Raw genomic sequence first — 22,792 nt, forward strand, 5'->3', positions numbered from 1 at the left:
CCTTTAAAGATCTAATATTATACAATATTTACTTTCACCCTCAGGAGACAAAGTAATGTTTTTTTATTTAACAAACTTATTTTTGCATTAAAAGAGACTATTACTTTCATAACTCAACAGCACTGAAGAAACATGTTGTAAGCATATTCATTTAAAGCAAATAAAACTCCCTATGACGATGGTGACTTTAGAACTGACGGTGGTGACAGTGGCCTCATTACAACATATAATTCCAAATTTCAATTCCAAAGTCAATGGCTTTTTGCTTAACAACTTTATTTAACTATTTGGTCCAAAAAAATAACAATCCTGAGCAATGTAATAACATTTTTTTAAGGAATATAGGCCTAAGGTACAATTAAGCAATATCATTTTTAAAAGTACTCCATCCCCATATCATCAAATATCAAATCATCATAGTAAGAAATAATGTTATTACCAGTGGGAATAATGTACAATGCATCACTAACATCTTAAACTGTCATCTAGTGCCCCCTACTCATAAAATAATACATTAGATTCTTCTGTAAACTGGACTGTAAACTGTATTGGATGTGAACAGATAAAACAACAAGAACAAAACAAACTATATCTGTTATTAACTAAAAAATAACTAAATTATTGTGAGCAAACATTCAATAAGAAATTCTGTGTAAATACCACAAAACACTGGGCTGTCTGGGGGAGTTTCTGGAATGATCTGAGACCTTTCTCTTACTGTATGTTCTCTTGATACTTGGTGCCTACATTTCCAAGCCTTTCTCTGACTTCTCTTTTCCCTTTCATTCAAGTCATTGATATTTTTAATCTTCCCTTCCTCCACTCTCTTCTTCCATCTTTGCCTTTCCGTACTGAGGTATTCCTTCTTTAGCTCTGCATCACTGTTTATTTTCTCTCTGCGCTTTTTTTGATATTCCCTGTTTCTTCTCCTTCTCTCCTCCACTGATAGCTGCTGCCTAGCTATAACTTCCTAAAATACATAAAGTCAAAGTTGAGTGAAATGACTATGAAATTGAGGGAGATGTTATGAATGTTGGATTTGGTTAAAGGTCATTCCATTTCCATTTGGCTTTAGTCATTGGAGAAGGGACACTGTATACTATGTGCTATATAGGTAGGTAGTAGGTGCCCTATGTGCATCCCAAAAGACATAAGCCAAATGAACATGGCATAATAGTGAATTGAGAGAAAGAGAGAGAGAGAGAGAGGAAAGGCACTACATCCCCTAAGGGTTGGACAATAGGGAAGAAATATAGGAGGAATTATATAAATATAAAAGAGGTTAATGAAACATCACATGTCATATTGGTATTTATTGTGATCAACAATTATGTTCTAGCCTCTGTTGAGGGCCATTTGGAGGTTTTTGTCACCACCGTCAGACAGAAAACCTGACGGTGGTGACGTCTGACGGTGGTGACAAAAACCTACTCTTTCACATGATATGCAGGAGTTGTTCACATTAGCCATCTTGTTTTCCCTCTGTTGCTAGCTACTTCAGACCTCTTCTTAAAAAGTATACATTTATGTCATAATCTAATCTAATATTTTTTAGACAAAAGTGATGGTGTTGACATGCTATGGCTGTGACTGTAGCAGTGTCCAAAAATATGAACAAGTTTAAGAGAAAATACCAAACTTACAGGAGCTTGAGTAATCTGGAAGCATGCAGTACAGCTGAAGGTTTGAATAGAGGGTCCTCAGGAATATAGTTGACCTTGTAGTTGCCTGATTTTATTGCTTTTTGTAAATATCTGATGGTGGTGACAAATATGTGGGACACATTTTGAGCAACCACAAAATAATAGTAAGCATCGTTCAAAACTCACTGTTTGCAATTTTAAATACATATAACAATGTATTCTTTCATGTAGTAAAGGTATTATTCAATTAAATTATTACTTTTTGTTTTTTTAATCAAGTTGAAATGATTAGCTCCTATCCGAGGACAACTGATTTTGTAGGCAGTGACCAGCATATAATCATTAAATTAATAAAAAATAAACACAATCCTATAAAAGAACCGTACATATGTGCAAAGGACCCCCTGATTATAACTTTAATTTTTTTATTTATGAAAATGTTATTAATTTCCAACAGACTTAGCACTTTTCTTAGTGGGACATGTTTTTGCCAGAGTTTCAAGAATCAGTGTAATGTCTTAGCTCTTTATGTTTTTTTTTTACAAATAGTACAAACATTTTACATACAAATAGTTACATACATTTTTTATACATGTTCAAAATAAATAAATTCATTCATTCATTCATTCATTCATTCATTCATTGTCATTGTTTAATTGCAGCAAATTTTGCAGGAAATGAGTGTCATTTATGCCGTAATGCACAGAGTTGACAGGTCTGTTAATGCCACCAAGAACAAATTTGCGTTCTCTGCATTTATTTGTTATACTACATTTGAGGGCTAAAAGAAAAAAAAAGTCAAGTAGAAATGGACCTTTACTCAATTCTTTATTGATTCTACAAAATGCAGTGTGTAACTTGGAATCATAAATACCCAATGCAACATAATCATGACCACTAAAATAAGATTTGAGCCAGTCAAAGACATTAAGGTGAAAAACAGTGGTGGGTTTGAAATCACTTATATCTAAAGCTCTAAATCCGGCATTTAATGTGTGGTCAACATTAATAAAAAAAAAAGGCACTCAATTCTTCAAACAACCTGGAGCATATATAAATAATATATGTATGAAGTGAAAACGAAATATGGAACAGGCCACTGGAGAACACCATTTGTAATTTCTGTGGTTTCATGCCATCAGCTTCTAAGTGAATTGATTAAATCCTACAGTAAAACCTTTTCTGCAGCACTGAGTGGGTTGAATGCCTCTGATAAATTATTTTTAAAAAATGAAAAGTGCAGCACAATATATTGTAAAGCATAAATCTGTGCATTCCAAAATCTAGTTGGAGGTTGCTTGGTAATTGTATAGGTCATTCGTATTTGTGTAGTGACAGGATCTATGCAGTATTTCATACTGGGACGAAGAATTAATGAGAAAGCAAGATTGTGTCTGCATATAATATTAGTTCCTTTAAAATGCTGCAGCAAGTCTGTGCTGAGGCAGTCTCAAAGAGGTTTTCTTTTAATGTAATTTACTAAACATTACACAAACAAGACAGAACATAGAAAACATGTCCAGTTGGTAGTTATATGATACAATGCAAGTTTTAGTACTAATTCCAATGAATTAATTTGCATAGATATAACTGTGTGCAACTCACTAATTTTAAAGCGTTGATCAAATATTAAAGGTAGACTGCCTTTCAGATTTTTCAAGTGTAGGTCATAAAAAGAATTTTCCCTGACACCCAATTATTTTTGTTTAGTGGACTGAAAGCTACTGAATTTGAATCACAGACTTCCAATTTTATTAGTCTTTTTTTTAATAGAACAATTAATGAATTTAGGGCCACGTGGCTCTAAATTCTCCTCTGTTTTTGCCTGCTTCAACATGACCCAATGCAAGATACTATATCATGCATCACGTGGTGGGCTTTCCCTGTTCACACAAGACATTGTGAGATACAAATTTGAAATAGAAGAGAAAAATGGAGGACGTGATTGTGTGAATGAAACGTGAAAGACTGACTACAGTAATGGAAAGTGAGAAGAAAAGACGTTATGTTGCGAAGGAAAGGAAATGCAGGACCAAACTAATAAATATCGCCGGTCAGCGAGCACCTCAGTGTGATCAGCTGTTTGTTTTGCGACAAAATTATGTAACTGTCAGTGCACGGTCAAGGTAAACCTGCACATGCACACACGGACTTCCTCTGTCTGCTTGACTGTGCAAAGCACGTGATTTCATGCACATTATTTGCTAGAGAATACCTTCAAATTAAATAACTTCCCAGCCACAGAATGGCCTAATATTTTGTGAGATATTACAGAAATAAACATATATCACAATGACCAAATTTCAGAAGGAATGAAATTTCACCGATTTTATTAAATGGAAAGGCAGTCTCGCTTTAAGTATGTGTGTAAGACAGATATTTATTAATCCGTAGTCATCCAGGAAACCTTGTGTGTCAGTGTTGTGGGAGAGACTGGCCTCAACAACCAAGCATTAAAACAGTCCTCTGTATAAGAGGTGGTTACAGATATTTTTAGTTTTATTAATATAATTTATTAGCTGGTGAGATTATGATTTAACACTATGGACATTTTGTATGTTTTTCTTTCTCTGCAGGATCTTTGGGAAATTGTGGGATGTCTGTTATCTAATACATGGCAGTTTTATTATAATGCTTAGATGAATGTAGGAAAATCTATCATTGGCTGTTTATGGCTATGATGACGGTTGATTCCTATCTGTTTAATTAGACTATTTAGTTGTCAGACAGGGAGACTATCAAAAAGCCGGTCTCGTGTGAATGTTGAACAATTAATTAGTTTAATTATTAATTAGTTCCACTGATGATTCACAGGAATGTTGTCATAGATAACCCATGACCCAGAAACACAGCTTAAGTTTTATGCTTGCGTGCATGTGTATGTGAGAGAGTGTGTGTACTTGTACTTACTACATATTGAAGCCTGGAATACATTTTTTTTACCAACAGAGTTAGGACATTTGTGGGATGTGTGGACATTTTGGCTGGTCCTCACTTCCTCAAAGGGCTCTTTGAGGGTTAAGACTTAGTTTTAGAGTTCAGGTTAGAATTAGGATTAAGGTCAGGGTCAGGGGCGCAGATAGGATTTTTGAACTGGGGGGGACTGAGCTGTCAGCAAATGATTCCATTTTGTATATATATATATATATATATATATATATATATATATATATATATATATATATATACACACTACCGTTCAAAAGTTTGGGGTCACTTTGAAATGTCCTTATTTTTGAAAGAAAAGCACTGTTCTTTTCAATGAAGATCACTTTAAACTAATCAGAAATCCACTCTATACATTGCTAATGTGGTAAATGACTATTCTAGCTGCAAATGTCTGGTTTTTGGTGCAATATCTACATAGGTGTATAGAGGCCCATTTCCAGCAACTATTACTCCAGTGTTCTAATGGTACAATGTGTTTGCTCATTGCCTCAGAAGGCTAATGGATGATTAGAAAACCCTTGTACAATCATGTTAGCACAGCTGAAAACATTTTAGCTCTTTAGAGAAGCTATAAAACTGACCTTCCTTTGAGCAGATTGAGGCCAAGTTTACATTAGACCGTATCTGTCTCGTTTTCTTCGCGGATGCACTGTCCGTTTACATTAAACCGCCTGGAAACGCCGGGAAACGGGAATCCGCCAGGGTCCACGTATTCAATCCAGATCGTGTCAGCTCTGGTGCTGTGTAAACATTGAGATACGCGGATACGCTGTGCTGAGCTCTAGCTGGCGTCGTCATTGGACAACGTCACTGTGACATCCACCTTCCTGATTCGCTGGCGTTGGTCATGTGACGTGACTGCTGAAAAACGGCGCGGACTTCCGCCTTGTATTACCTTTCATTAAAGAGTATAAAAGTATGAAAATACTGCAAATACTGATGCAAATACTGCCCATTGTGTAGTTATGATTGTCTTTAGGCTTGCCATCCTTCCACTTGCAAGTGGTAAGTGATATGCGCTGGGATCACACACACAGCGGCTCAGTCCCGAATCGTGGCTCGTGCACTTCACTCGCGCGCTCTGTGAGCTGCACAGGGCCGGAGTGCGCACCCTCCAGAGGGCACTCGCTGTTTAGGGCGGAGTGATTTGGAGCGCAGGATGCCTGCGGAGCCGAGCGTATCCGTGTATTGGTGTTGCTGTGTGCACGCAAATCGTGTATTGGTGTTGCTGTGTGCACACTAATCGTTTTAAAAACGTTAATCTGATGATCCGCTGATACGGTCTAATGTAAACATGGGCTGAGTTTCTGGAGCATCACATTTGTGGGGCCGATTAAATGCTCAAAATGGCCAGAAAAATGTCTTGACTATATTTTCTATTCATTTTACAACTTATGGTGGTAAATAAAAGTGTGACTTTTCATGGAAAACACAAAATTGTCTGGGTGACCCCAAACTTTTGAACGGTAGTGTGCATACATGTTATTTCACCTCCCTCACTGCCATCACCAGGAACTACCTGCAGGCTAGGACAATGATAACATTTTAACATAGCCTATGGAAATCCAAAGTTTACACATTATCATCACGCACAGAAATTGCAAAACTGCAAAACTAGTTTTAAAACCGCTAAGTTCCAACTGTTAAACATAGCGAGAGGCTGGGCTACGTGTGTGTGTAAAGTGTAAACCAGTGCATCCTGACTTTCTAACTACGCCTGTGTGTTGCGTGAGCGGCAGTCAGTCAACAACTCTTCGCAAAGTTTCCTTATGAAACAATATGCTCGCTGAAATTATGGCAGGGAACGACAGATTAAACATTAAAACTGCCTTCTGAGCACTGTATCTACAGGCTACCACCGAAAGAAGGAGGCTACCAGAAAGGCATCTCTACTCCGTACAATTTTACTTTCACTACGACATTACTTTGAACAGACTATCAAAAAACTGCAAGGTGATATGATAAAGTAAGGCACAGTTTACTTAGTCGTTTTTTTTTTTTGAAAAAACGATGCAGTCGTTTTCTGCCTTTTGGCACCCTTCATCATGCCGTGTTGGGGTCCTGAACTAGGAGGCGCTGTCCCCGATATGCCTGTCAAACTTGTTGTGGGTAACCATAGCAACCAAGCTCGAGCTCGCAACCTGTGCAGTCTGCGCAGTTGCAACTATGTCTGTACTGCTGTGCACCTCAATAAACCGAATGGTAATTAGTCTTTTGATTTTTCCGTGAGGTTTTCCTTATGCAAAGAAAGACAGCATAGACGTTTTTTCCTCCCTATAAGTGGGGGGGACCGAACGAGGTGAATTTAAATCTGGGTGGGACGAATCCCCCCCGTCCCCCCCTCTATCTGCGCCCGTGGTCAGGGTTGGGGTTAGGCATTTAGTTGTGATGGTTAAGGTTAAGGTAAGGGGCTAGGGAATGCAGTATGTCAATGAGTTTCTCCATAAAGATAGTAGTGCAAAAATGTGTGTGTGCGTGCGTGTGTGTCACAGGCGATTGCTCTAAGACAACGAGGGAGGCTCAGCCTCCTCTAAAAATTCTGGATCTGAAATAGCAATAAGTTATAACATTGCTATTTCAGATTCAGAATCATAGAAATATATGTGCTCAACCCAACTACAGTGTGAAATCATTCCGTTATAACTTTCCCCAGTTCGCCTAATGTGCGCATGAGTTTTTCCCCCTCGTGACAGCGCGATGCAGCACAGCCTCAGTGGACTTCAATGGCATTTGGGAGCTATGCGCTTTCAATCTCAAAATGCAAGACGATTATTGGACAAATACTGCGAAAATGCCCGCCCACGGACTCCCAGCCTCAGTGGACTTCAATGGCATTTGGGAGCTATGCGCTTTCAATATCAAAATGCAAGACAATTATTGGACAAATACTGCGAAAACGCCCGCCCACGGACTCCCAGCCTCAGTGGACTTCAATGGCATTTGGGAGCGATGCACTTTTCAATCTCAAAATGCAAGACGGTTATTGGACAAATACTGCAAAAATGCCCGCCTACGGACTCCGAGCCTCACAGTGGGAGGGACATGGCAGTTTCCGCGAGGAGACTGGTGATTGGTGAAAGCGGCCGGATATTTTCTTTGATTGACAGCTCGTTTCAAACATAGACAGGCAGCGGTGAATCTCAGTTCAGTCCCATGCAGATTCGCAAGTGCTGTGGTGTATTGTAAGAGATCAGCTTACATTTCGATTTCATTCATTACATACGGTTTCTACCAGCTTTTTTAGTTTGTATATATTTTCATTGTAAATAAAGTGTAAATATAGTGTTGTCAAGTTTGCTATCTTAGTTCCAGAAATTTTGTTTATTTGAGTGACTGAACTTGAACTTGAGGGGGCTAGTCAGCTAGCAAGAAAGCTGCGCACGGATGCCAAGCATTGCTGATTTAATTTTGGCGAAGCCATTTGACAGTCTTCCTTTCGAGGAAAAAATTAAAATTAAAGAGCAGGGTAGACCGACGCCTCAAATTGACTTGGTGAAAATGGTAGGGAATAATACTCGTTCCTTTCAGCTCTCCTGGTACGAGAAAGTGAATTGGCTAACAGCAAGTGACCCACATCAACAACAGTAAATAGGCTACTTTAGTAATGTGTCATGGATGGACCGAAAATATAGAATCTATTTAAAATGTTTATGCTGAGTATATTATATTGGAATATATATTTTTCTGGATATGAATTAAACACAGCTACAATTTGGAAAACGTTTTTAAACAAAAACACAGCCGAGAACATTTCACGGGACGGCACGGTGGTGTAGTGGTTAGCGCTGTCGCCTCACAGCAAGAAGGTCCGGGTTCGAGCCCCGTGGCCGGCGAGGGCCTTTTTGTGCGGAGTTTGCATGTTGTCCGCGTGGGTTTCCTCCGGGTGCTCCGGTTTCCCCCACAGTCCAAAGACATGCAGGTTAGGTTAACTGGTGACTCTAAATTGACCGTAGGTGTGAATGTGAGTGTGAATGGTTGCCTGTGTCTATGTGTCAGCCCTGTGATGACCTGGTGACTTGTCCAGGGTGTACCCCGCCTTTCGCCCGTAGTCAGCTGGGATAGGCTCCAGCTTGCCTGCGACCCTGTAGGACAGGATAAAGCGGCTAGAGATAATGAGATGAGATGAGAACATTTCACACTACAGACCTGGATTAAAAGTGAAGGGTTATCAAAATTGTCAATAAAACATTTCTCAGTCAAAATAAGTAAAATATAGGGAAAGTGTCATTGAATGAAATGTGTGGCACCCAGCTCTATGTTTGGCTCCCCAAGGTCAGTGCTTGTGCCTATTCCAGAACACTCTGCTGTTACTGCTGAGGTTCCTGACAAAGAGCTGCTTTCAATAATTATCAATTTTTAAACAACATGCCACAATTTTAAAATATAAAATGTTAAAATATACCCCCCCCAACACCACCATCATGTATATTGGACAGTAGGCTAATGGGCCAAAAGAACCTGTTATTTCACAGTTTGTGACCCTGCCAACAATCAGCCAGATCAGAGGCAAGAGTATGGGCAAAATTGATGTGTTTTTTCTTTTTTCTTTTAAAATCTGGAAATATCGTAACCGACCAGCCTCCCCTGTTTGAAAGACTACCAGCCGCCACTGGTGTGTGTGTGTGTCTCCGTCCACCCGCTCACATGGTTTTCCAAACAAAATTGCTTGTTAAAAGTTTGTGAATTCTGTATAAGTTTCTTAAAAACACCATGGACAATAAAATTGAAAAGATGTCTATATTTGCCAATTTCAGATTTTTCAAAAATTTTTTTAATGAATCTAGTTTGGGAGCACTGGTGTAAAAATGAAAATAGTTCTATGTCAGTGCATTTTTCTTCTGCCAGCTGTAGATTAGCCTTCACTCATTTATATGTACAAATATCTCTGTATATTTCATTTATTTCTATTATTGAATTATGCATCAATAGCATAAAGCTTTGTAGTTTAACTCTAGGATTGTTGATCTCTTACAATGTCTTAGAGATTTGTTACATATATATTCCTGTAAAGCAATTGAACATAATTATTGTATTGCTTTTAAACCACCATAATGATAACATAACTAGAGGCAGTGTCCTATACTGTATGTAGCATCTATGCAACACTGGTCTGTGCACCTGCAGAACCCAAGCTGTCATTATGGAAATAACAGTGATAACGTCTCTTAATAACAACTCCTATATTCAGTCCCGCCTGAGGACGGCTATGTTAGATGGCTTAAGGTGATGTTCAGCTTGAGAGAGTGTAAAATGAATGGGTACAATTTGAGTATTGCTGGTTGTAATTATAAACTCATTGCTATGGGCAGTAGCTCTTATGTGTACCCTCAGAAATGTCTCTAACCAGATGACTGCCTCTTGCCTGATGGTGCTGTAATTAATCATTTTGTCAAATGCTATTGATTGCCAAGCCTTGCAGTCAGTGTGTGTGTGTGTGTGTGTGTGTGTGTGTGTGCGCGCACGCACGTGCGCACATGCTTATATCTTTGTGTATATGTATGTGTAGAAATATTTGACCATTCAGCCTTTGCCCTTGTGCAAAGGAGATCTAAAAGAACATTAGTCAGTCATTTTCTCTTGAGAAGACCTAGCCAACCTGAAACTGCAGGATTTTTCTCTCCATTTCATTTCCCTGAGCTGAAAGACTTGAATTGCCATTGCACACCAGCTCGCACATTCATGACTTCAGCCCCTGCATATATTACACAGCTATTTCATATGCAGACTTTGACGTTCTCCTGCACACCAACGCACCTGAGCAGCCCACACTCTGCTATGAGGGGTACCATATTCCTTAACCACCACCACCTACACGCGCGCACACACACACACACACACACACACACACACACCACCACCACATCATCATCATCGCCATTCTCTCTCTCTCTCTCTCTCTGTCTCTCTATCTTTGATTTGTCTCTACTAAATCCCCATGATGGTACCAGCTCTAGCAGATCACCTCTCTTTTGTTCCCTATAAATACTGTGACAAATAGTGATGCAAGAAATGCATTGGAAGAGAGAAAAAGGAGAAAGATTAAAGCATTATCACTTCATCACTTCCTTTTCTTTTCTTTTTTGTCATCAGGTTCTCCATCTCTAACCCTCTCATCTCTCCAGGTTCACATATAGCATTTTTTCATGCTGCCAGTGGTTTGGAGTGATTGTCTCATAGGATCATAGGGCTCTGTTTGTCTGTGTGATAAATTTCACATGACCTCTTCTCTTATCTCCTTCTCTGTCTCAAGGTGTTCTCCAGGTCTCCATCTCTCTGAAGAAGGTAGAACTGAGTGTCGGGGAGTCAAAGTTTTTCACATGCACAGGTCAGACCCCCATCAGTTGATTAATAGAAATGTGCAAATGTTAACCTAAGGTATGTATGTATGTAGTAATTATGATAAGGTATGTACTGTATATAGTAATTATTTGTACATTGTAAGGTATGTATACCTTATATACATATACATACACATATACATACCCTATATACATACATATATGTAATTATGAAACTTGCATTCTAAAGTATTAGACAAAAATTGAATAGAAAAAAAATGTGTGCAAGTGGTGAAGGGAAATGCAGTATGTGGCACTTTGAGTGCTTTGCTCATAATCATGTTAGGGTTCATGACTTTATTTATTATAGGTTTATAGCTTCTTTATGGGAGTGTTCAATTTACAACTGGTAGTGTTAAGTCAGTATGGAAGCCCGCTTGTCAGGAAAGAAACTAAGGTCAGACAGGTGTGTGTGTAGGGGGGAGGGGGGCTTTCCGAGCTCCAGGCTCTCTAACAGGCCTCCCCTAACAGGGTGAGGCATGCAGACCCTTGCTGGTCATCCTCCATGTGACAACTCATTAGTTCTCCTGGCTGGATGTCTGCAGCACTGCAGCTGCCCACATGCCCTTGAAACATGAATGTCAACCTACTGAGGTGGAAAAAGTCTAAGCTTCAGGACTTAAGGAAAAGCAATGATGCACTTAAAGGCTACAGATTAGTATTGTCTAATATAATCTGCCTGTTGTAGGTTTTCCTTTTACATATCTGCTTCAATAAATGTGAATATGGTTTTGGTTAAATAGACATCAGTAATGCAGGCTGAATAAGTCTCATGGCCTGTACCCTAGAGCTCAGCTTTTATATATGAAACATCCTGGGTAAGAGTGTAGAATGTAATCAGTCATTCATACCTTAATAAAGTATGCTGAGGAGGTTTCATGTTGTCAGACTGAGTTTGGTGCAGCTCAAGCATTCATTTTGAGTGAGAAGCAAAATTCTGATGCTTATACCCTGAGAGTGCAATACACAATACACACTGTGTGTGACTCCACATCTAACACTCAACTAGAAGATTTAATATTATCTATCATACTTTAATGTGTTCTTTGCTCTGCGTTCTATCACTCTTATACATGGCTAATGTCTCCATGGCACAATGGAGGTGGCTTATTTTAGCAAAGTTTAATTAGCCTTGTGCATGACAAATAAACAAATCAGTATATTATCAACCATGTGTTCCCTATCAGACTTGTTTTTATGTCTCTGTTTCTACAAATCCATTTTAGGAAATGTTCCTCACTGGTCCTATGCACATTAAACATGCACAAAAATTGTTATCTTGAGACAAAAGAAGCAAAATGCAATACAGGCTTCTTTTATTAAGCTAATAATTCAACATCGTAACACAAAACAAAAGCTGTGCTAGTTTTGCAGTTTAATGTTGTAAACCCAATTTCTCAACAACTTAGAGCTTAGAATGCTGTGCTCTAGAGAGTCAATATACAATTTACGACTGATCGCATGTAAAAGATCGCCCCTGCATTTTGGATACCATTTCTTTAACTATACAAGAGTCATTTTGGGAATATATATATATATATATATATATATATATATATATATATATATATATATATATATATATATATATATATATATATATATGCAGACCTCCTTGTGTCCTCCCTGTGTGAACCAAGATGAGATCACTGAGTCCACTGAGGGCTTAGGATGCCCCACCCTCTCTTTCTCTCTTATGTGTGAGGTGCCTGGATTGATACCCTCAGCTGGAAGTGCTGCCCCATACCGATGCTTTTTATGGGCTTCCAGTACAGCAAGATTAATAGCAGAGAGCACCTTGGTGCCATATGTTGGCTCTCCTCATTATTTCCTGCAGGGCATCATCTACAGGGTGGTTTGGTTTTTCGCTGCTGCCAGACGTTGAGATACCTCTCACCTATGAACTCGGTTCATAAAATTCACTTCCCGCTGTCTTTTGTTCCTTTTAGATCTAAACTGGCAGTGCAAAAATCTTACAGGTCACAAATTGATTTTCACCTTGCTGCATAATAGATGGATTTTCTTTCACTTCAGCACTAGGATATATAATCACATGACCAACGTGATGGGACAGCATTTTCTTTAATATGTGGTTCTGTGCATGCAGTGATTGGAGAACCCATTAGCCTGGAGTGGTATAACCCTCAAGGTGAGCACATGGTGCCCTCCCCACGTGTTGCCCTGCACAATGAGGAAGTGCGCTCCAGACTCACCCTCTACAATGCCAACATAGAGGATGCGGGCATTTATCGCTGCCAAGCCACTGATTCAAAGGGACAGACACAGGAGGCCACAGTGGTGCTGGAGATTTACCGTGAGTTCACACACACACACACACACACACACACACACACACACACACACACACACACACACACACACACTACTTACTCTACTAGAACACAGAGAAATAGTACACAAACACCCAAACTTGTAAGTACATGTAAGTGGGTAAATCTAACTCAATCTATGTCTGATCCTCACAGTCATCTTTCATCAAGTATTCACTGCTGGGGAGAAACCATGTTACAATTGTGTCTGGTCCATCTCATATTTATATTTATATTCTACACATGCAGCTGATTTAAACTCTATATTTCCAGTGCATAATGAGCACTATTACTACTCGTCAGGGGAAGCCTGTCAGTTTTACAGGTAGCTTGGCTGTAATGCTAAAGAGAAATGTAATAAGAGGCCAGGCTAAATCCTGGTTAAATCCTGTGGGTTGCAGCTCAGCAGGAGCTCTGTGACATGTCAGACTGGTCTTCTGTGGGAAAAAAAGATATTATTTTATACTGTTACGCACACTCTGTGCATGCAGAGTGGTGTTCTGAGGTACAAGGCTTCTTAGTGAGAGCTTTCAGAACAATTTACCCACATTCCCTTTTAATGACAACATAATAAAAACACATAAATATCCAGGCTCTGCTGATGCTGAATACATTAAACATAATTTTACAAGGAAGATATATGACTTCACTAATGGCAAAAATGTAGAAGCCATGATTTCAATTGAATTGTCAGCCACGTTAGGCCCAGTGCTGGGAATAACGGCGTTAGAGTATAACGGCGTTACTAACGGAGCCACATTTTGGGTAACGGAATAATTACTTAGTTACTTAATCCATATTTGTATCGCCGTTACCGTTACTCGGGAAGTAACGTGATGCGTTACAATTTGATATGGGCGCCTTGACAACATGAGCATTGGCAACACGGTACCGCAATATATAATAATAATTATGTACCAATATGGCTTTTACATTCTCCCATTCACCCTTTGAATGCAAGAGAACAAATCGTGATTTGCTAAGATGTTCTAGGTGGGTGGAGTCGATTGTGTTTTCCCGCTACGCGCACACACGCGCACACAGAGCTGGGGAAGAGACAATGGCAGCACCGAGCCGCAAAGTCGCATTTTCGAACTGGAAACACCGGTATAATTTCACGCTGGTTGAAGTCAAAGGCAATAATGTTTATGTCCAATGCAAACTGTGTCCTGGAAACAAAGTTCTGTAAATGCGTTAGTAACTACGTTACTTCACTAGAAAAGAACAGTTATCCTTGTTTATCTGTAAGCAAAAAAAAAAAAGTAACGCAATAAATACTTTTCCTGGTAACTAGTTACTTTTCTAGTGAAGTAACGCAGTTACTAACGCAATTACTTTTTTGGAGAAGTAACTAGTACTTGTAACTAATTACTTTTTCAAAGTAATGTGCCCAGCACTGGTTAGGCCTGATCAGAAAGTTTTAAGATTTCACATTTATTAATAAGGTATATACATCCTTATTGAAGCTTTTACAGTGCAATGCTCTCCAACTGATAAACACTTTTAGAAGCAAAGCTGGATGCCTGCAGTTGTTACCTTACTCAGTTTCATGGGTGACATCAAATGTTTTTCCCTCCACCAACTTTGTTGTAGGAGGTTGTGTTTTCACCTTCACTTGTTTGTTTGTCTGTTCCCAAAGTAACTCAAAAAGTAGTGAACAGATTTTGATGAAATTTTGAGGAAAGGTGGGCCATGGGCCAAGGAACAATTGATTAGATTTTGATGCAAATACAGATATGTATGTGGCTCTAGGATTTTGTTTGTGAATATTCTAATATGTGGCTTGGCAGAGGTATGCACCCTACTGAATGCCCTTCTAGTTTCTTTTTTTTTCCTGCTTCATTTTGACTTTCAGGAAGCAGTCTTGTCTGGAGGAATGTTTGCATGATACCCATAATGCACAGCTCATGCCATTTTCTCCTTCTTCATATGAGTTATGACCTTTTTATAAGGCATGATTAAGTATTGTATCTACAAACAGCTACAGCTCTAAATTTCTCAAAGACCACCTTAAACTATGAACATTATTATCTTCACATTTGTTTTGTCTTTGTCATTGATGATGATTTTGACTTTGGAGTTTCTTTAAGTATGATTACCACACACCCTATATGAGTATTAATAAAGCTGATGAAACTAGGAGTGGAGTTTCAGAAAACAGGATTTCATTTAGCAGTGTTGGAACAAATTTTGCAGACTCATGACAAGCATAATTCAGAATCCTGCAGTTTTTGAGCCATTTCCCAGATGTCAGTCGCTTTATTTTTTTTTTTCACCTTAGCCATGATTTAATAAGTGAACAGTTTCGCTGGGCTCCTTGAATATGAGTCATGCTTGACTCTAGGCCACTCTGAAAACATTTTATCCACTGATAAATGACAGGTTTACTCTCACAGATCTATTGCCAGAGGCAGTTCTTAACATTTGGAGCTCTAGACTCTATTTTTACCATTTGCTGCAAACAACCTTATGTGTGTCTTTAAAATAGCCTTTTTTCCTCATTGTTATATCTGCAGAAATGATCAGACGTGGAAAAAAGTTCAATCCGTCCATCCATTATCTGTAGCTGCTTTATCCTATACAGGGTCACAGGCAAGCTGGAGTCTATCCCAGCTGACTATGGGCGAGAGGCGGGGTACACCCTGGACAAGTTGCCAGGTCATCGCAGGGCTAACACAGAGACAAACAACCACTCACACCTACAGTCAATTTAGAGCCACCAATTAGCCTAACCTGCATGTCTTTGGACTGTGGGGGAAACCGGAGCACCCAGAGCAAACCCACGCAGACACGGGGAGAACATGCAAACTCCACACAGAAAGGCCCTCGTCGGCTGCTGGGCTCGAACCCAGAACCTTCTTGCTGTGAGGCAACAGTGCTAACCACTACACCACCGTGCCGCCTGGAAAAAAAAGTTAATAGTTTTATTTTGTACACAACTCAGTGAACATTGCTTCCACTTCAAAGAACTTAATGATGAGATCTAACATTTTCTTATATTTCATTGCATGAACTTTGTGGTCATTTTGCCACGTTACCATATCAATTATTTTCTAGATTTACAGTAATTACTGTAGCTGTTGCTATGCACTGCACGACACTGACACGGTAATGGCATTAGGTGTACAGTATGTATGTTGGTGCAAAAGCCACAAAAGCTTTGCTGGGGCTCTTAAACACTAATATCGATGTAACTTCTGGACTTTGAAGTCACCAATATGACACACTTACCACTGCCTGGCAACTTAAGTCCAAAAGTCACATCAATATTTAAGTGGGCACAGTTACTTGCATTCAGAGATTGAGTTCCACAGCTGCTTTCTGGGAACCCCATTCAGTTTCTACAAATCATCTGATGTACTACAACCTGCTTGCAGTTCACACCTCTGTGTTTGCCAGACTGTTCTTGACTAGAAGCATCTAATTTTTTTTTTTTTCGGTAGCCTTTAAACCATCTGTATATACAAAAAAATGAGGGATATACAATGCAGACCAAAGAATGAAATAGTTTTTTTTTTCTTTGCTGTCAAATGTAATATGACATAGCATAAAATCGAGAGACAATTTAAAATCACTGGCATGATGACAGATGAATGAAAAGATTGAAATGAACATAAATTTAAGCCTGACACATTTTAGTTACATCAGTGAACTTAAAGACAGTGGTGCTGGACTCGGCTCCCCACTTGAGTTGATATCACACAAGAACAATGTACTTAAGTCCAAGGTCAGAATGACATGTAACTCTGCACTGTGCATGTCATTCTCAGTTAACATTCTGAATAGTATCTAAGTCTATAGCTATATCTGAGCTCTGAATACCAGTGTACACAATTTTGGTATTAAATCCTCACGATGCCTGCTTAACTCGGCTCTAAATACAGCACTATAGTATTTTCTATGCACAATTTGGATCGTATCCTTTAGCCCTTAATCACTGACAGTTTCTGACCAAATTATGGTTCTTAGATATTTTTGGTTGTTGGTCTATTCTAAAACCTAGCAGTGACATACTTGTACCACCATGACACCCACTCCCATGTCACTGTCAGTACTACTCTGAGAATAGTCCACCATCCAAATAATATATTTGCTCAGTGGTGGGGCCTTTCCACTGAATGATAGAGTACAGATGGACTGACAAATTAAGTATTGAAATATATAAGAAATATATAATTAAAAAGTACACAGTACACACACACACAAACATATACACACACACACACACACACACACACACACACACACACACACACCTTATAAAATATCCAGTGGCACAAGTGTATAGTTATCTAATTATTTTCAATTATAATTAATTGCACAATTGTATGTGTCTATCCATTCATCCATATCAGTGCAGTGACGTGGCCATTCTGACAGCTTCAGGTATGTCTAGGGAACATTACAGTAGTGGTTTCCCGTTGCCTTCTACTGGATTATTATAGAGGTTTTCTCCTCTCAACCATTCACACCTATGGACAATTTAGAGCCACCAATTAGCCTAAGCTGCATGTCTTTGGACTGTGGTAGAAACTGGAGCAAACCCATGCAGACACGGAGAGAACATGCAAATTCCACACAGAAAGACCCCAACTGGCCGCAAACCCAGAACCTTCTTGCTGTGAAGTGACAGTGCTAACCACTACACCACCATGCCGCCAATTGTATGTATAGTTCAGTATATGATTCAGGCTTTAATGTATGTTTTGCATGCAACAAAGATAATTGGCAGCACAGCTTTCTCCCTCAAACAAATAAATTGTCCAACTTTACATGTAGAGCAGCTACAGTAATCATTGCCTTCTGACCACCTTCTTTGAACGACACAAAATCCTAAACAATTGTTCAGTCATGTGGCAGCGGCAAAATGCAAAAACCCATCAACAGCTTCAGTTAATGTTCACATTAACTGTAAAAAGTGTGTGTGTGTGTGTGTGTGTGTGTGTGTGTGTGTGTGTGTGTGTGTGTGTGTGTGTGTGTGCATGCAACTGCCTATTATGTTGGCATGTTATGCCAACTAAAAAAGCATGATTCCTCCACTACATGCAACCCTTAAAAGCTTTCTACTGAAGATGCTGTTTTCTTAATGAATAGATGGCATCAAAAGCCTTTACAAAAAAAAAGCTTCCCAATCAGACCTAAAAGGGTGCATTTCATTTCATGATGTTTGACAAAGTGGCTGGTGTAAACCTAAATTTAATTCTTCTAGAAATTAGACAGCTGAGTCACATGATGACAAGTACAGGGAGTGAGAAAGGATAAAGGAAAGAGAAAAAGAGACAAAGAAGGGGAGAGAAATGACATGCTGGAGAAATGGGGACAGAAATGAGGAGCCATTACATGGAATCCATGGCAGAATGACATGTTCTCAGTGGCTACAGAATGCTTTAAGCAAAATGACTGCTATCCAGCTTGAATTTTGTTTACATTCATGTGAAGTTGAGGGCATCAAGGTAGATATGGGTAAAGAGAAATAAAACTGGGGATAATGGAAGAAACATGTGAAATGTGAAGAAAAAAAGGAAAGTTCTACTTTAAGAGACAAAAAAATTTAGTTAAAGGCATTTTGAAATAATAAAGGGGAAGATACAGTCATCAAAGATTCTTTATTTTAGTTGACTTTATTAATCTTTACTACATATAATGAATAGGTTGCTATGATACATCCAGAAATATTGTGTTAGTTTCCTCTTTCATTTCTGTGCTTTTGATTATGTAGCAGGCTTGGCATTTACTGAGAGCTCTTCAGGAAGATATATTTTGAGCAGAGGAAATGTGTAAACAGGCGTGATTCACAGATCAATAGTCAGAGCTGATGTGTTGATGTGGGACTGATGAAGTTTTTCCATTCTCTTTAAGCACTTCTTTTTTTCTGAGGGAGAGAACCTGCTATATGCTATAGTTTCCCGAGTAAATTGAGCGTGCTCCTTGTTAGTGTGCGAAAAACTGATTTAATGGAATATCTCAACTAATTCTCACTTGTGTAACTGTGAACAATCATAGACAAGTGCTAACTCGACACAGTCATTTTTCCTAGAACTGTTCCAATTATGATTATTTATTTATTAAATGTGGATCAAAGTCAGGGATTGCGCAGATATGAAGGAGCCAGCATAGATCTTTTGATGAACTCATTAAGTTGAAATGTTTTAGACCATGCCCTGCAATCCAGGCTGTATTTCCACCCTACATCCAGTATTCCTGGAATAGGATCAAGTCAAATCAAGTGGATTTTATTGTCAATCTTCTATATAACTTTTGTACATTGGATGGGATGTACATTGGATGTGTCTTAAGGACTATGGAGCAGTAATACAAGAGCATGGCACATAGAGCTACATAAACTGCACAATGCACAATAAATGCACAAATATGCAAGTGAAAAATATACTTGCAATATGCAGGTGTGCAGTAACCATCGAGTAGGCCTGTGATCATTCAAGGGTGTGTCTTGGGAAGGATCTTCATTAGTCCAGGTGGATGTTAGGGGCCAGAAATGTCTTAAGTGGTCTGACCTCCTCAGGTAGAAAGATCTTGCAGAGTCTAGTGGTGGTGGCACAAATTCACCCATACCATGTGCCAGATGGCATCAATGTGAGCAGTTCATATCAGAGTCATCCACAATGCTAGTGGCCTTGCAAATGCAGCAGTTGTGATATTTGTTTTCAGTGGTGGGAATAGAGACCAAAATAATAATCTCAGCCATCCTTACAATATGCTGTAGGTTCTTGTAGTCTGAGACAGTGCAGTTGGCATACCAAACAAAAGCTTTTCAGGATGCTCTTTATTGTCTCCTGTAAAAGGTAGTGAGGATGGAAGCAGGCAGTTTTGCTTCTCCATAGGAAGTGAGTATGCTCAAGGCTTTCTTCTTTCTTGATGAGTAGATGGTGTTGAGGGTCCAGGTTGAGTCATCCATGATGTGCACACCAAGGTATTTGTAGCTTTTTACTCTCTCTACCTTTGGGCCATTGATGTGCCATGGACAGTGATCACCACAGGTCCTCCTGAAGTCAACAATCATCATTTTTCTTTTTTTTATGGACAAAGACAACATGATATGGATGGGGTCGTGAAGAAGTGAGCGAGATGTATGAAAGGACTAGCACAGACACCCTCACACACCCCGGCAGCCCAACACATTTAATCATGTTGTCCTTTCCAGTAAAAAAGCTAATTTTTTTTCTGTTAAAAGATCCTATAACATTGCTATAATACAGTGGATATAAAAAGTGTACACACCCTGTTAAAATGATAGGATTTTCTGATATAAAAAAAAACAATGAGACCACGATAAATGATTTCAAAACTTTTCCCACCTTTAATGTGACCTATAACCTGTACAATTCAATCGAAAAACAAAAAAATCTGTTAGGAGGAAAAAAATAAAAAATGTACAGTAAGCTGGTTGCATAAGGGTGCACACCCTGAAACTAATACTTTGTTGAAGCACCATTTGATTTAATGACAGCATTCAGTCTTTTTGGGTTCACACCTGCTATCAATTAAAATGACTCTGATTAACCCCAAGGGCGGCACGGTGGTGTAGTGGTTAGCACTGTCGCCTCACAGCAAGAAGGTCCTGGGTTCGAGCCCCGGGGCCGGCGAGGGCCTTTCTGTGTGGAGTTTGCATGTTCTCCCCGTGTCCGCGTGGGTTTCCTCCGGGTGCTCCGGTTTCCCCCACAGTCCAAAGACATGCAGGTTAGGTTAACTGGTGACTCTAAATTGACCATAGGTGTGAATGTGAGTGTGAATGGTTGTCTGTGTCTATGTGTCAGCCCTGTGATGACCTGGCGACTTGTCCAGGGTGTACCCCGCCTTTCGCCCGTAGTCAGCTGGGATAGGCTCCAGCTTGCCTGCGACCCTGTAGAAGGATAAAGCGGCTAGAGATAATGAGATGAGATGAGATGATTAACCCCAAATAAAGTTCAGACATTTACTCAGTTGCATCCTCCAGCAAAAGCCAGGGTTCACAGAGAGCTTACAAAGGGATCTCATTGTTGAAAGGTATCAGTCAGGAGAAGGGTACAAAAACATTCCCACGGCATTAGATATACCATGGAGCACAGTGAAGACAGTCATCAAGAAGTGAAGAAAATATGGGACAACAGTGACATTGCCAAGAACTGGACGTCCCTCCAAAATTGATGAAAAGACAAGACGAAAACTGGTCAGGGAGGCTGCCAAGAGGCCTACAGCGACACTGAAGGAGCTGCAGGAATTTCTGACAAGTACTGGCTGTGTACTACATGTGACAACAATCTCCTGTATTCTCCATATGTCTGGACGATGAGGTAGGGTCAAAGAAAAACATCCAGGCCCAGTTTTTTGCAAAAAAAATACATCAACTCTCCCAAAAGCATGTGGGAAAATGTGTTATGGTCTGATGAAACCAAGGTTGAACTTTTTGGCCAAAATTCCAAAAGGTATGTTTGGCACAAAAACAACACTGCACATCACCAAAAGAACACCATACCCACCGTGAAGCATGGTGGTGGCAGCATCGTGTTTTGGGGTTGTTTTTCTTCAGCTGGAACAGGGGCTTTAGTCAAGGTGGAGGGAATTATGAACAGTTCTAAATACCAGTCAATTTTGGCCCAAAACCTTCAGGTGTCTGCTGGAAAGCTGAAGATGAAGAGGAATTTAATCTTTCAGCATGACAATGACTCCAAAAAAGTTTTGGAATGGCCCAGCCAGAGCCCAGACTTAAATACAATTTAAAATCTATAGAGTGACCTGAAGAGGGCTGGGCACAAGAGATGCCCTCACAATCTGATAGATTTGGAGTGCTTTTGCAAGGAAGAGTGGGCAAATATTGCCAAGTGTAGATGTGGCATGCTGATAGACTCCTACCCAAAAAGACTGAATGATGTGATTAAATCAAAAGGTGTTTCAACAAAGTATTAGTTTAAGGGTGTGCATACTTATGCAACCAGCTTATTGTATGTTTTTTTTTAATGTTTTCCCCCTAACATATTTGTTTGTTTTTCAATTGAATTGTACAGATTATAGGTCACATTAAAGGTGGAAAAAGTTTTGAAATTATTTAGCGTGGTCTCAGTTTTTACATCAGAAAAACCTGTCATTTTAACGAGTTGTATACACTTTTTATATCCACTGAATATTGGTGTGTGCTTTCCTTGCCTCCCAGAAAAACTAACATTCAGGGAGGTGCCGTCACCTCAAGAGTTCCGGCAGGGCGACGTGGCTGAGGTGGTGTGTAATGTCACCAGCTCCCCTGTGCCTGTGGTCGCGTGGTACTACAACAGTATGGAGATCACTGAGTACACTGACAGTGAGTCGCTGGTTAATGATTTGCCATAAGTACCTTTTAGAACAGCTAGGGGGAAAATTTTTTAAAGGAAAACAATTTCTGCAGTGGAATAATTAGGTTTTCAATGTTCAAAAAGTAATGTATTATAGAAAAAGAGAGAAATCAAGACTCAAGACAAGATTTATTATTTTGCTATTATGATTGAATCCAAATTCAAAGCAGACTATGTTTAGCTCATAAAATTAACAGGGTTTGATAGAA

At 39.4% G+C, this 22,792-nt stretch overlaps 1 protein-coding gene across 2 annotated transcripts in view; it reads left to right on the forward strand.

Annotated features, from left to right (window-relative positions):
- ncam2 (neural cell adhesion molecule 2) overlaps window positions 1-22,792 on the forward strand; it is a 401,438-nt gene that overhangs the window by 324,138 nt on the left and 54,508 nt on the right. For both annotated transcript variants that reach the window (XM_060929766.1, XM_060929767.1), the window contains exons 2-4: window positions 10,843-10,917; window positions 13,038-13,244; window positions 22,409-22,552. In XM_060929766.1, the coding sequence (XP_060785749.1) occupies window positions 10,843-10,917; window positions 13,038-13,244; window positions 22,409-22,552 (426 nt within the window). The remainder of the gene's footprint in view (window positions 1-10,842; window positions 10,918-13,037; window positions 13,245-22,408; window positions 22,553-22,792) is intronic.

Source organism: Neoarius graeffei, chromosome 9 (assembly GCF_027579695.1).
Source record: "Neoarius graeffei isolate fNeoGra1 chromosome 9, fNeoGra1.pri, whole genome shotgun sequence".
NCBI classification, from domain to species: domain Eukaryota; kingdom Metazoa; phylum Chordata; class Actinopteri; order Siluriformes; family Ariidae; genus Neoarius; species Neoarius graeffei.